Source organism: Gorilla gorilla, chromosome 1 (genome assembly GCF_029281585.2).
Source record: "Gorilla gorilla gorilla isolate KB3781 chromosome 1, NHGRI_mGorGor1-v2.1_pri, whole genome shotgun sequence".
Classification (NCBI taxonomy): Eukaryota; Metazoa; Chordata; class Mammalia; order Primates; family Hominidae; genus Gorilla; species Gorilla gorilla.
This window is the reverse complement of record NC_073224.2, coordinates 177410905-177423008: the sequence shown is the minus strand read 5'-3', so window position 1 is coordinate 177423008 and position 12104 is coordinate 177410905. Positions and strand designations below refer to the sequence as shown.

General features: G+C 37.3%; 1 protein-coding gene across 12 annotated transcripts in view; it reads right to left on the bottom strand.

Moving 5' to 3' along the window:
• The window catches only part of DOCK7 (dedicator of cytokinesis 7), a 239067-nt gene that overhangs the window by 111847 nt on the left and 115116 nt on the right, over positions 1 to 12104 (bottom strand). For all 12 annotated transcript variants that reach the window (XM_019019154.4, XM_055362977.1, XM_055363026.1 and 9 more), the window contains exon 18: positions 10565 to 10666. In XM_019019154.4, the coding sequence (XP_018874699.1) occupies positions 10565 to 10666 (102 nt within the window). The remainder of the gene's footprint in view (positions 1 to 10564; positions 10667 to 12104) is intronic.

Sequence of the window (12104 nt, the reverse complement as noted above, 5' to 3'; positions counted from 1 at the left end):
GAAATAACGCCACACGTCTACAACCATATGATCTTTGACAAATCTGACAAAAACAAGCAATGGGGAAAGGATTCCCTATTTGATAAATGGTGTTGGGAAAACTGGCTAGTCATACGCAGAACACTGAAACTGGACCCTTCCTTACACCTTAAACAAAAATTAACTCAGGATGGATTAAAAACTTAAACATAAGACCTAACACCATAAAAATCCTAGAAGAAAACCTAGGCAATACCATTCAGGACATAGGCACGAGCAAACACTTCATGTCTAAAACACCAAAAGCAATGGCAACAAAAGCCAAAATTGACAAATGGGATCTAATTAAACTAAAGAGCTTCTGGACAGCAAAAGAAACTATCAGAGTGAACAGGCAACCTACAAAATGGGAGAAAATTTTTGCAATCTATCTATCTGACAAAGGGCTACTAACCAGAACTACAAAGAACTTAAATAAATTTACAAGAAAAAAATAAATAATCCCAACAAAAAGTTGGCAAACGATATGAACAGACACTTCTCAAAAGAAGACATTTATGCAGCCAACAGACACATGAAAAAATGCTCATCATCACTGATCAATAGAGAAATGCAAAATCAAAACCACAATGAGATACCATCTCACACCAGTTAGAATGGTGATCATTAAAAAGTCAGAAAGCAACAGATGCTGGAGAGGATGTGGAGAAACAGGAACACTTTTGCACTGTTGGTGGGAGTGTAAATTAGTTCAACCACTGTGGAAGGCAGTGTGGTGATTCCTCAAGGATCTAGAACTAGAAATACTATTTGACCCTGCAATCCCATTACTGGGTATATACCCAAAGAATTATAAATTATTCTACTATAAAGACACATGCACACATATGTTTACCGTGGCACTATTCACAACAGCAAAGACTTGGAACCAACCCAAATGCCCATCAGTGATAGACTGGATGAAGAAAATGTGGCACATATACACCATGGAATACTATGCAGCCATAAAAAAGGATGAGTTCATGTCCTTTGCAGGGACATGGATGAAGCTGGAAACCAACATACTCAGCAAACTAACTCAAGAACAGAAAACCAAACACATGTTCTCACTCATAAGTGGGAGCTGAACAATGAGAACACATGGACACAGGGAGGGGAACATCACACACTGGGGCCTGTCGGGGGGTGGAGGGCTAGGGGAGGGACAGCACTAGGAGAAATACCTAACGTAGGTGACAGGTTTATGGGTGCAACAAACCTCCATGGCACATGTATGTCTATGTAACAAAACTGCACGTTCTGCACAAGTACCCCAGAACTTAAAGTATCATAAAAATAAATAAATAAATAAATAAAAAGAAATTCAACATCTCTGAGGCAAAAAATAAAGATTCTGAAACATTTTTGAAAAAAACAAAAGCCAGCAGAGTAAGTTGAAACCCATCAAAGCAATAAACACTATTATCTCTTTCAATCTAAAACACTTGTTTTCAGCTTTTAAAAATTTCTTTAAAAATAACAGTTCTCTTCAGCTCTAAAACAAGTGGACCTGATAGATATCTACAGAACTCTCCATCCCAAAACAACAGAATATACAATCTTCTCAGTGTCACATTGCATTTAGTCTAAAACTGATCACATAATTGGAAGTAAAACACTTCTCAGCAAATGCAAAATAACTGAAATAATAACAAACAGTCTCTCAGACCACAGAGAAATTAAATTAGAACTCAAGACAAAGAAACTCACTCAAAACCACACAACTACACGGAAATTGCACAACTTGCTCCTGAATGACTGTTGGGTAAATAAGGAAATTAGGGCAGAAATCAAGAAGTTCTTTGAAACTAATGAGAACAAAAAGACAATGTACCAGAATCTCTGGGATGCAGCTAAAGCAGTGTTAACAGGGAAATTTATAGCACTAAAATGCCCACATTAAAAAGCTAGAAAGATTTTTTTTTTTTTTTTGAGACAGAGTCTCGCTGTCACCTAGACTGGAGTGCAGTGGCACGATCTCAGCTCACTGCAACCTCTGCCTCCTAGGTTCAAGTGATTCTCCTGCCTCAGTCTCCTGAGTAGCTGGCATTACAGGCACGTGCCACCATGCCAGGCTAATTTTTTTTTTTTTTTTTTAAGTAAAGATGAGATTCCACCATGATGGCCAGGCTGGTCTCAAACTCCTGACCTCAAGTAATCCCCCTGCCACAGCATTCCAACGTGCTTGGATTGCAGGCGTGAGCCACTGTGCCCTGCCTAAAAAAAAAAAAAAAAAAAAAAAAAGCTAGGAAGATCTCAAAATGAAATCCTAACTTCACAACTAAAAGAACTAGAGAACCACCACCACCAACAACAAAAAACCCAAAGCTAGCAGAAGACAAGAAATAACCAAGATCAGAGCAGAAGTGAAGGAAACAGAGACACAAAAAACCCTTCAAAAAATTAACAGATCCAGAAGCTGGTTTTTTTGAAAAAAATTAATAAAATAGACTACTAGCTAGATTAATAAAGAAGGAAAAAGAGAAGAATCAAATAGACGCAATAAAAAATGATAAAGGGGATACCACCACTGCCCCACAGAAATACAAACGACCATCAGAGAATGTACTACAAACACCTCTCTGCAAGTAAGTTAGAAAATCTAGAAGAAATAGATAAATTCCTGGACATATACATCCTCCCAAGACTGAACCAGGAAGTTGAATCCCTGAATAGACCAATAACAAGTTCTGAAAATGAGGGAGTAATAAATAGCCTACCAACCAAAAAAGCCCAGGATCAAATGGATTTACAGCTGAATTCTACCAGAGATACAAAGAGAGAGCTGGTACCATTTCCGCTAAAACTATTCCAAACAACTGCAAAGGACTCCTCCCTAACTCATTTTATGAGGTCAGCATCATCCTGATACCAAACCCTGGCAAAGAAAGAACAACAAAAAAGAAGGCTTCAGGCCAATATCCCTAATGAACATCGATGCAAAAATCCTCAATAAAATACTGGCAAACCAAATCTGGCAGCACATCAAAAAGCTTATCACCATGATCAAGTAGGCTTCAACCCCGAGATGCAAGGCTGGTTCAACACACGCAAATCAATAAACGTAATCCGTCACATAAACAGAACTAAAGACAAAAACCACATTATTACCTCAATAGGCGCAGAAAAGGTCTTCGATAAAATTCAGTATCGCTTCATGTAAAAACTCTCAATAAACTAGGTATTGAAGGAACATACCTCAAAATAGTAAGAGCCATTTATGAAAAACCCACAGCCAATATCATACTGAATGGGCAAAAGCTGAAAACATTCCCCTTGAAGACTGGCACGAAACAAGGATGCCCTCTCTCACCACTCTCCCCCCTCCCCCCCCCTTTTTTTTTGAGACAGAGTCTCACTCTGTCACTCAGGCTAGAGTGCAGTGGTACGACCTCAGCTCACTGCAACCTCCACCTCCTGGGTTCAAGCGATTCTTCCACCTCAGCCTCTCTAGTAGCTAGGATTACAGGCACATGCCACCACGTCTCGCTAATTTTTGTATCTTTAGTAGAGACGGGGTTTCACTATGTTGGCCAGGCTAGTCTTGAACTTCTGATCTCAAGTGATTTGCCTGCCTTGGCCTCCTAAAGTGCTGGGAATATAGGCATGGGCCACTGCGCCCAGCCACCACTCCTACTCAACACAGTATTAGAAGTTTTGGCCAGGGCAATCAGACAAGAGAAAGAAATAAAGGTATTTAAATAGGATGAGAAGAAGTCAAATTGTCTTGGTTCGCAGATGACATGATCCTCTATCTAGAAAAACCCCACTGTCTCAGCCCAAAAGCTTCTTAAGCTGATAAGCAACTTCAGCAAAGTCTCAGGATACAAAATCAATGTGCAAAAATCACAAGCATTCTTATACACCAACAACAGACAAGAAAAGAGTCAAATCATGAATGAACTCCCATTTATAATTGCTACAAAGAGAATGAAATACCCGGGAATACAGCTAACAAGAAAAGTGAAGGACCTCTTCAAGGAGAACTACAAACCACTGCTCAAGGAAATCAGAGAGGACACAAACAAATGGAAAAACATTCCATGCTCATGGATAGGAAGAATCAATATCGTGAAAATGGCCATACTGCCCAAGGTAATTTATACATTCAGTGCTATTCCCATACAACTACTGTAGACATTCTTCACAGAACTATTTTAAAAAGCTATTTTAAAATTCACATGGAACCAAAAAAAGGCCCATACAGCCAAGACAATTCTAAACAAAAAGAACAAACCTGGAGGCATCATGCTACCCAACTTCAAACTATACTGAAAGGGTACAATAACCAAAACAGCATGGTGCTAGTACAAAAACAGACACATAGACCAATGGAATAGAATAGAGAACTTAGAAATAAGACCAAACACCTACAACCATCTGATCTTCAACAAACCTGACAAAAACAAGCAATGGGTGAAGGATTCCCTATTTAATAAATGGTGCTGTGAGAACTGGCTAGCCATATGCAGAAAACTGAGACTAGACCCCTTCCTTACACCTTATACAAAAATTAACTCAAGATGATTAAAGACTTAAATGTAAAACCCCAAACTATACAAACCCTAGAAGAAAACCTAGGCAATACCATTCAGGACATAGGCACAAGCAAAGATTTAATGACAAAAACATCAAAAGCAATTCCAACAAAAGCAAAAATTGACAAATGGGATCTAAATAAACCAAAGAGCTTCTGCACTGCAAAAGAAACTATCATCAGAGTGAACAGACAACCTACACGATGGGAGAAAAATTTTGCAACCTATCTATCTGACAAAGGTGTAATATCCAGAGTCTACAAGGAACTTAAACAAATTTACAAGAAAAAAACAACCCCATTAAACAGTGGGCAAATGACATGATCAGAAACTTCTCAAAAGAAGACATTCATGTAGGCAACAAACATACGAAAAAAAGCTCAGTATCACTGATCATCAGATAAATGCAAATCAAAACCACAACGAGATACCATCTCACACCACTCAGAATGACGGTTATTAAAAAGTCAAGAAACAACAGATGCTGGTGAAGCTGTAGAGAGATAGGAACACTTCTACACTGTTGGTGGGAGGGTAAATTAGTTCAATAATTGTGGAAAACATTGTGGAGATTCCTCAAAGACCTAGAACCAGAAATACCATTCGAACCAGCAATCTCATTACTGGGTATATGCCCAAAGGAATAGAAATCATTCTATTATAAAGACACATGCATGTGTATGTTCATTGCAGCACTATTCACAATAGCAAAGACATTGAATCAACCCAAATGCCCATCAATGATAGATTGGATAAAGAAAATGTGGTACAGATACACCGTGGAATACTATGCAGCAATAAAAAGGAATGAGATCATGTTCTCTGCAGGAACATGGATGGAGCTGGAAGCCATTATCCTCAACAAACTAATGCAGGAACAGAAAACCAAACACTGGATGTTCTCACTCATAAGTGGGAGGTGAACAATAAGAACACATGGACACAGGGAAGGAAACAATACACACTGGGGCCTGTCATTGGGGGGAGTGTGGGGAAGAGAGAGCATCAGGAAAAATAGCTAATGCATGCTGGGCTTAATACTTAGGTGATGGGTTGATAGATGTGGCAAATCACCATGGCACGTGTTTACCTATGTAACAAACCTGCACATCCTGCACATGTACTCCAGAACTTAAAAATAAATAAAAAATAACAGTTCTCAAAGTCTGGTCTGAGAATCAGCAGCACAAACATCATCTGAAAACTGTTAGACATGTAAATACTCAAGCCCCAACCTAGATCGACTGTCACAAAAACTCGGGAAATAAGGTTCAACAATCAGTATTACAACAAACCCTCTAGGTAATTTCGATTCATGAAAAATGTTATCTTAAAATATTCTAATAAGCAATGGCAATAGCAATGGTGTAATAGTAGCAAACACTTCCGTAGCACTTTCCAAGTGCCTGGCACTATTCCAAATGCTCTCCATGTTATTATATCATTCAATCATCAATACAACCAATTACTGTAAGTCTTAATTATTCTCATTTTACAGATGAAAAAACTGAGGCACAGAAAGTGTCTTAGTCACCTCAGGCTGCCATAACAAAGTACCATAAACAAGTGACTTAAACAGCAGATATTTATTTTCTCACAGTTCTGGAGACTGAAAGTCTAAGATCAAGGTGCCAGCATGGTCAGTTTCTGGTGAGGGTTCTCACCCTGGGTTGCAGATGGCCACCTTCTTGCTTGTATACCCACACTGGGGGAGAGGGGATGTCAAGCTCTCTGGTCTCTTCTTACAAGGGCACTAATCCAATTATGAAGGCCCCACCCTTATAACCTTGTCTAAACCCAATTCCCTTCCAAAGACTCCATCTCAAAATGCCATCACATTGAGGGTTAGCCTTCAACATATGATTTTTTTGGGGGAAACAATCTGTTCCATAGCAGAGAGATTAAGAAACTTGCCCAGGGTCACACAATTAAGTGTTGGAGCCAGGATTAAAGCCTTAGAAGATTATGCTATATTGCCATTCAAAAGCATATAGATTTTAAAAAAAATAACAAAAATCCCTTCATAATCGCACACCTCTTCTGAGAGCTAACTTTGCTAAATTTGGTATATAAATTATTCCTACACAATTACCTACATACAGAGTTGGATTGTGGCTATGTTGTTCAGTAAATAAAACAGAATTAAAAAGAAACAGAGTTGTATCAGCAGCATGGAGGAGGGAAAGGTTGCAAATTCATGCAGTGAAGAAAGACTTCTTTGAGGAGATGCTGCTGTGTCTACAATTTTAATAAAGAAAAAGACTCAGCTATGTCAAGATCAAGAAAAGAAAAGAGAAAATTCAAAGGGCTGGAGGCAGAAAAAAGCTTGGAAGAAGCTGTCAATGCAGAGAGAAAGGGATGTAGTAACGATTGTAGACGATGATGCTGGAGAAGTGGAAAAGACCAAATCATTCAGAGATTTGTAGGTCATGGGAAAAAATACTTGGATTATGTCTATGTGCAAGAAAAAGCCAGAGAAATGTTTTATTTGATCATAAGCAATAGAATGAAACCACCTAATTTTAATTTTAAAATTGCTTTATTTAGTGAGAATGGATTTCAAAGAGGTAAGAACTGAATAATATTATAAAGCAGAGAAAGTGAATGAAACAGGAACTACATATAGCGGAAACACTAAATCTTAGTAAAACAATGCCATAAGCTTTTTGTTAAATTCATAAAATAAAGTAAATAATGTCGTATTTTGGCATACAAATACTTCATTTTAAAAGTAATTTTAAAAGGCTTGTTTTCAGGACACTGTGAATATACTTAAGGCTACAGAAATGTACACTTAAAATGATAAACTTTATGTTCTATATATTTTTACCATAATATTTTTATTTATTTATTTATTTTGAAGAGACAGGTTCTTGTTCAGTCACCCAGGCTGGAGTGCAGTGGTGCAATCAAGGTTCACTGTAAACTCGAACTCCTGCTCCCACCTCAGCCTTCCAAAGCACTGGGATTATAGGTATGAGTCACCATGCCAAGCATTTTTACCATAATTTTTAAAAATCCTAATTTTATACAGTTACAAGGAAGAAGAGTATGGAAAAGGGGAGGAGTCAGGAAGTACCTTGGCTGTAAGGAACGGCATTTTGAAGTTATTTTGATATTAGACAATGCCACTGGCCACCCAGAACGCCATGAGTTCAACACAGAAGGCATCAGAGTCTTCTACCTGCCCCTAAATGCCATGTTTCTAATTCAGCCTCTAGATTGGGAGTCAAAAGGATCTTTAAGATTCATCACACATGGTACTCTACGGAAAGGAGTGTGAATGCTATGAAGAGAACCCCAATAAATAGAACATCATTAAAGTTTGGAAGGATTATACCACTGAAAATGCTATCACTGTTCTAACAAAAGCCATCAAGCCTGAAACAATAAATTCTTGCTGGAGAAAACTGTGTCCAGAGGTTGTCATGACTTCACAGACTTTATGACAGAGCCAATCAAGAAAATCATGAAATAAATTGTGGATATGGCAAAAAGGAAAAAAAAAAGTGAGGGGTACAGATTTCCAAGGAGAAACTCACGAGCTCATAGACACCTAATTGGAGGAATTAATAGAAGAAGACTTGATGGAGATGAGTGCTTTTAAACCAGTGCCAGACATTGAGGTAGCAAACATAGAAGAAACAGTGTCAGAAAACAAACTGACATTATACAACATGGCAGAAGGGTTATTCAAGACTGCTTTTGACTTCTTTTAAAACATGGACCCATCTGTGCTAAGGGCACTGAAACTAAAACAAACGAATAAAGATTGGCACCACATCTTGCTATCTTGGGTCTTGCTATGTTTCCCAGGCTGGAGGGCACTGGCTAGTCAAAGGCACAACCACAGCAAAGTGCAGCCTCGAACTCCTGAACTCGAGTGATCCTCTCAAGAAGCTGGGATTACAGGTGTGCCACTGCATCCTGCTCTGGAAATATTTTTAGAGGAATGAAAAAGCAAAAATGTCAGACAGAAATTATGATGTATTTCTGTAAAGTTACACCAAGTGTGCCTGCTTCCCCTTCCACCTCTTCTGCCTCTGCTACCTCTAAGATAGCAAGACCAATCCCTAATCTTCCTCCTCCTCCTCAGCCTACCCATCATGAAGACAATGAGGATGAAGGCCTTGATGACGATCCACTTCTACTTAGTGATAGTAAATATATTTTCTGTGCCTTATGATTTTCTTAAGAACATTTTCTTTCCTCTGTATCACTTTAAGAATATGGTATCTAATACATTTAACATATGAAATACACGCTAATTAACTGTTTATGTTACTGGTAAGGCTTTCAGTCAACAGTAAGCTATTATATTAGCAGTTAAGTTTTTAGGGAGTCAAAAGTTATACGTGGATTTTTCAAGTGCATGCTAGGGAGGAGGGATGTCACCCCTTACTGCCATGTTGTTTAAGGGTCAACTGTTTACAAAAGTTTTGGCTCTTAATCAGGTGGCTTATTTCACATATCAAGCAGCTATATTCTATGTCTACAGTCAAATCCAAATTATCACCATATTCTTGATCTGTGAGCATATACAGTATGGTAGCTAGAAGAAAATCATGAGTCTCCCTTTAGAAAGCTGAACTTGCACTGCAATTAAGTAAAAACAAATCCTTAACTTCAACAAAAATATATTTTCTTTTAAAACATCTCCTTTGAAACATAATGCTCTCTGACAAATGGCCACCTTTCTGTATAACAAAGTCACACGAAAAAGTCATCACTGAAAAGATGTGTCCCTGGAAAAATGAATGAAAGATTGGGAGGAGGGAGAGTCATAGTTCTTACTCTACTGTCTTTATTCATTAATCTAATAAATATATACTGAGTGTCTATGATGTGCCAAGTACTGTTCTAAATACTTGTAGACAGCAATGAGCAAGACAGACAAAGTTCCTACCCTCATAGTGTTTATACTCTATAGAGAATAAATAAACAAAAAACATTTTAAATACAAAGTCAATGATAAATGACATGAGGAAAAATAAAGAGATAAAGTGGAAGAGGCTGCTATTTAGAATAATCATAGATGACTTCCTTGGTGAGGTGATATTTGAGTAGAGGTCTGAGTAAAATGAAGAACCAGGCTTTGTGATAGAGCACTGCCAGCAGAGGGAAGAGCAAAGGGCCTGAAATGGAAATGCACTTTTCATGTGTAAGGAACAGCAGAGGCTCTGTGCTATGTGGCTATCAAAAGTGAGTAACAGAGAACAGTGAGAAATAAGATCAGAGCAATAGCCTTGAATTGTTTTTTAAAAATAAAAATACATAAAATTTATTTGTGAATACATTTTGAATTGTATTCTGAAAACAAATGCCACCAGGAAAATATTCACAAAACGTATTTTAGAGTAACATTTACCAGCAGTTATATTCAAAATCATTAAGAGACACTGACAACAATTGTGTTTCTCTCAAGAGGAACTTTGGTTTATGAACGGTGGCTACTGATTCTTGATTGAGATTTTTCCAATATTTGTGTTACAAGTCTTTCAAATCCCATATGTAATCATCAAAGTTGCCAATATCTCATGTATTACAGGTTCACAGCTACTTTGTTTTCATTCACATGATCTTCAATTACAAAAAGATTCTAAAAAAATTAATTTAAATCTGTTTTCCTTCCTCCAGTCTTTCAGTGAAATGTTAGGTCTACTAAAAATAAAAAAGAAATATTCATTTATTTAAAGAAGTTTCTCAAGTTACAGTATGAAAATTCTCCAAAATGATCTTTTGAGTTTACATTCCATGTATTATTTTGGTTTTAAAATGAGGATATTTAAATTTAAAATGAAATTTAAATTTAAATTTAAATTTAAAAACAGGATAAAAGCTTTTAAGTTTTATGTAAAAGAATTTTAACCACGGGAGAAAATACTTTTCCTTCATTATCTATAAACTTTAAGTAAAAGAAATGGCAAGAGTTTGCTTGGTAAAAACATCTTTATAGTAAAAAACCCATTTCATTCAGTCTGGAGAAAGTCAACATGGGAGATACTGACCTCAGGAGACAGTACAGAATAAGCCTGTGGTGGTTTTTCCAATGAGACTGGCAAGCAAAACTGGCCAGTCTTCAACCGTCCATTCTGAAGCATTGGTATCCACTTTTAAACGAAAAGAAAACAATTTTATTTTAAATATGCTTGCTATAAAAATAATTACTTAGCATGTTTTAAGAACTTGGTACAAGCCAAATTTGTCTCATATCATCAAACATTAAGGGATTTAATTATACAAGTAATAATAATAGGCCTTCATAATCCCTCTAAAGAGAAGTTCCCCTAATGAAATTTTATTAAGGAGGATACCACCAAAACATTATTATTACTAACCATGCAATATTAAAATCTAGAGGCAAAAAGTTGGTCTTAGGAAAAAGCCATGAAGTAAATCCATTTTAAAAATGAGATAATCATTTCAATGTAAATAGTGAAAGAAATAATTGATTAGACAGGAATGACAGAAACAAAAAGTATGATCATAAATTTATTTTCTTACAGTTAGAGCAAAACTCATGTCACAAACTGCAAGAGACAAAAATAATGAATCAAATGTTGGCTTTTCTCTTTTGGCTGAAAGCATAATTTTTCTGACAGAACTGTGTTATACCATGACTTCCTTCATCTTAGGTTTATCTTTGCAATTCAACCATAGTAATTTTTTTTTTTTTTTTTTTTGAGACAAGGGTCTCACTCCATCGCCCAGGCCAGAGTGCAGTGGCATGATCTTGGCTCACTGCAACCTCTGCCTCCCGGGCTCAAGCAATCCTCCCATCTCAGCCTCCCTAGCAGCTGGGATCACAGGTGCACGACACCACGCCTACCTAATTTTTGTATTTTTGGTAGAGATGGGGTTATGCCAAGCTGGAAAGCATAATTTTGAAAAATACTCAAGGGTTTTAATTTATTCTCCAATAGTCTCTTTTACTCATTTTATATAAAATCATTATCTGCTGAAGAGTCTATGAACCTATTATATTTATACTGCATTGTTGGGTATACACCTAATAATCAAGACCAACACCCAAGTGTTTATACGTGTTAGTCAATAAATCAATTAATTACATTAGTTAATTACATTAATGGGCATTTTCTTGTTATAATGGCTCTTCCTAATCAATGCAACTTCATAACTGTGGGGAATCAGACAAGAAATATTTAAATAACAAGAAACAGGCCAGGCGCCATGGCTCACGCCTGTAATCCTAGCACTTTGGGAGGCCGAGGCAGGCAGATCACTTGAAGCCAAGAGTTTGAGACCAACTTGGCAAACATGGTGAAACCCCATCTCTACTAAAAATACAAAAAAATTAGTTGGACATGGCGGGGGCACCTGTAATCCCAGCTATTCAGGAGGCTGAGGCAGGAGAACTGCTTGAACCCAGGAAACGGAGGTTGCAGTGAGCCAAGATCGCGCCACCGCACTCCAGCCTGGGAGACAGAGACTCTGTCTCAAAAAAAAAAAAAAAAAAAAAAAACCCACAAATAACCAGAAATATCAATTATATCTTTATCACCATTATTTTAGCTCTTTGATCTAAAC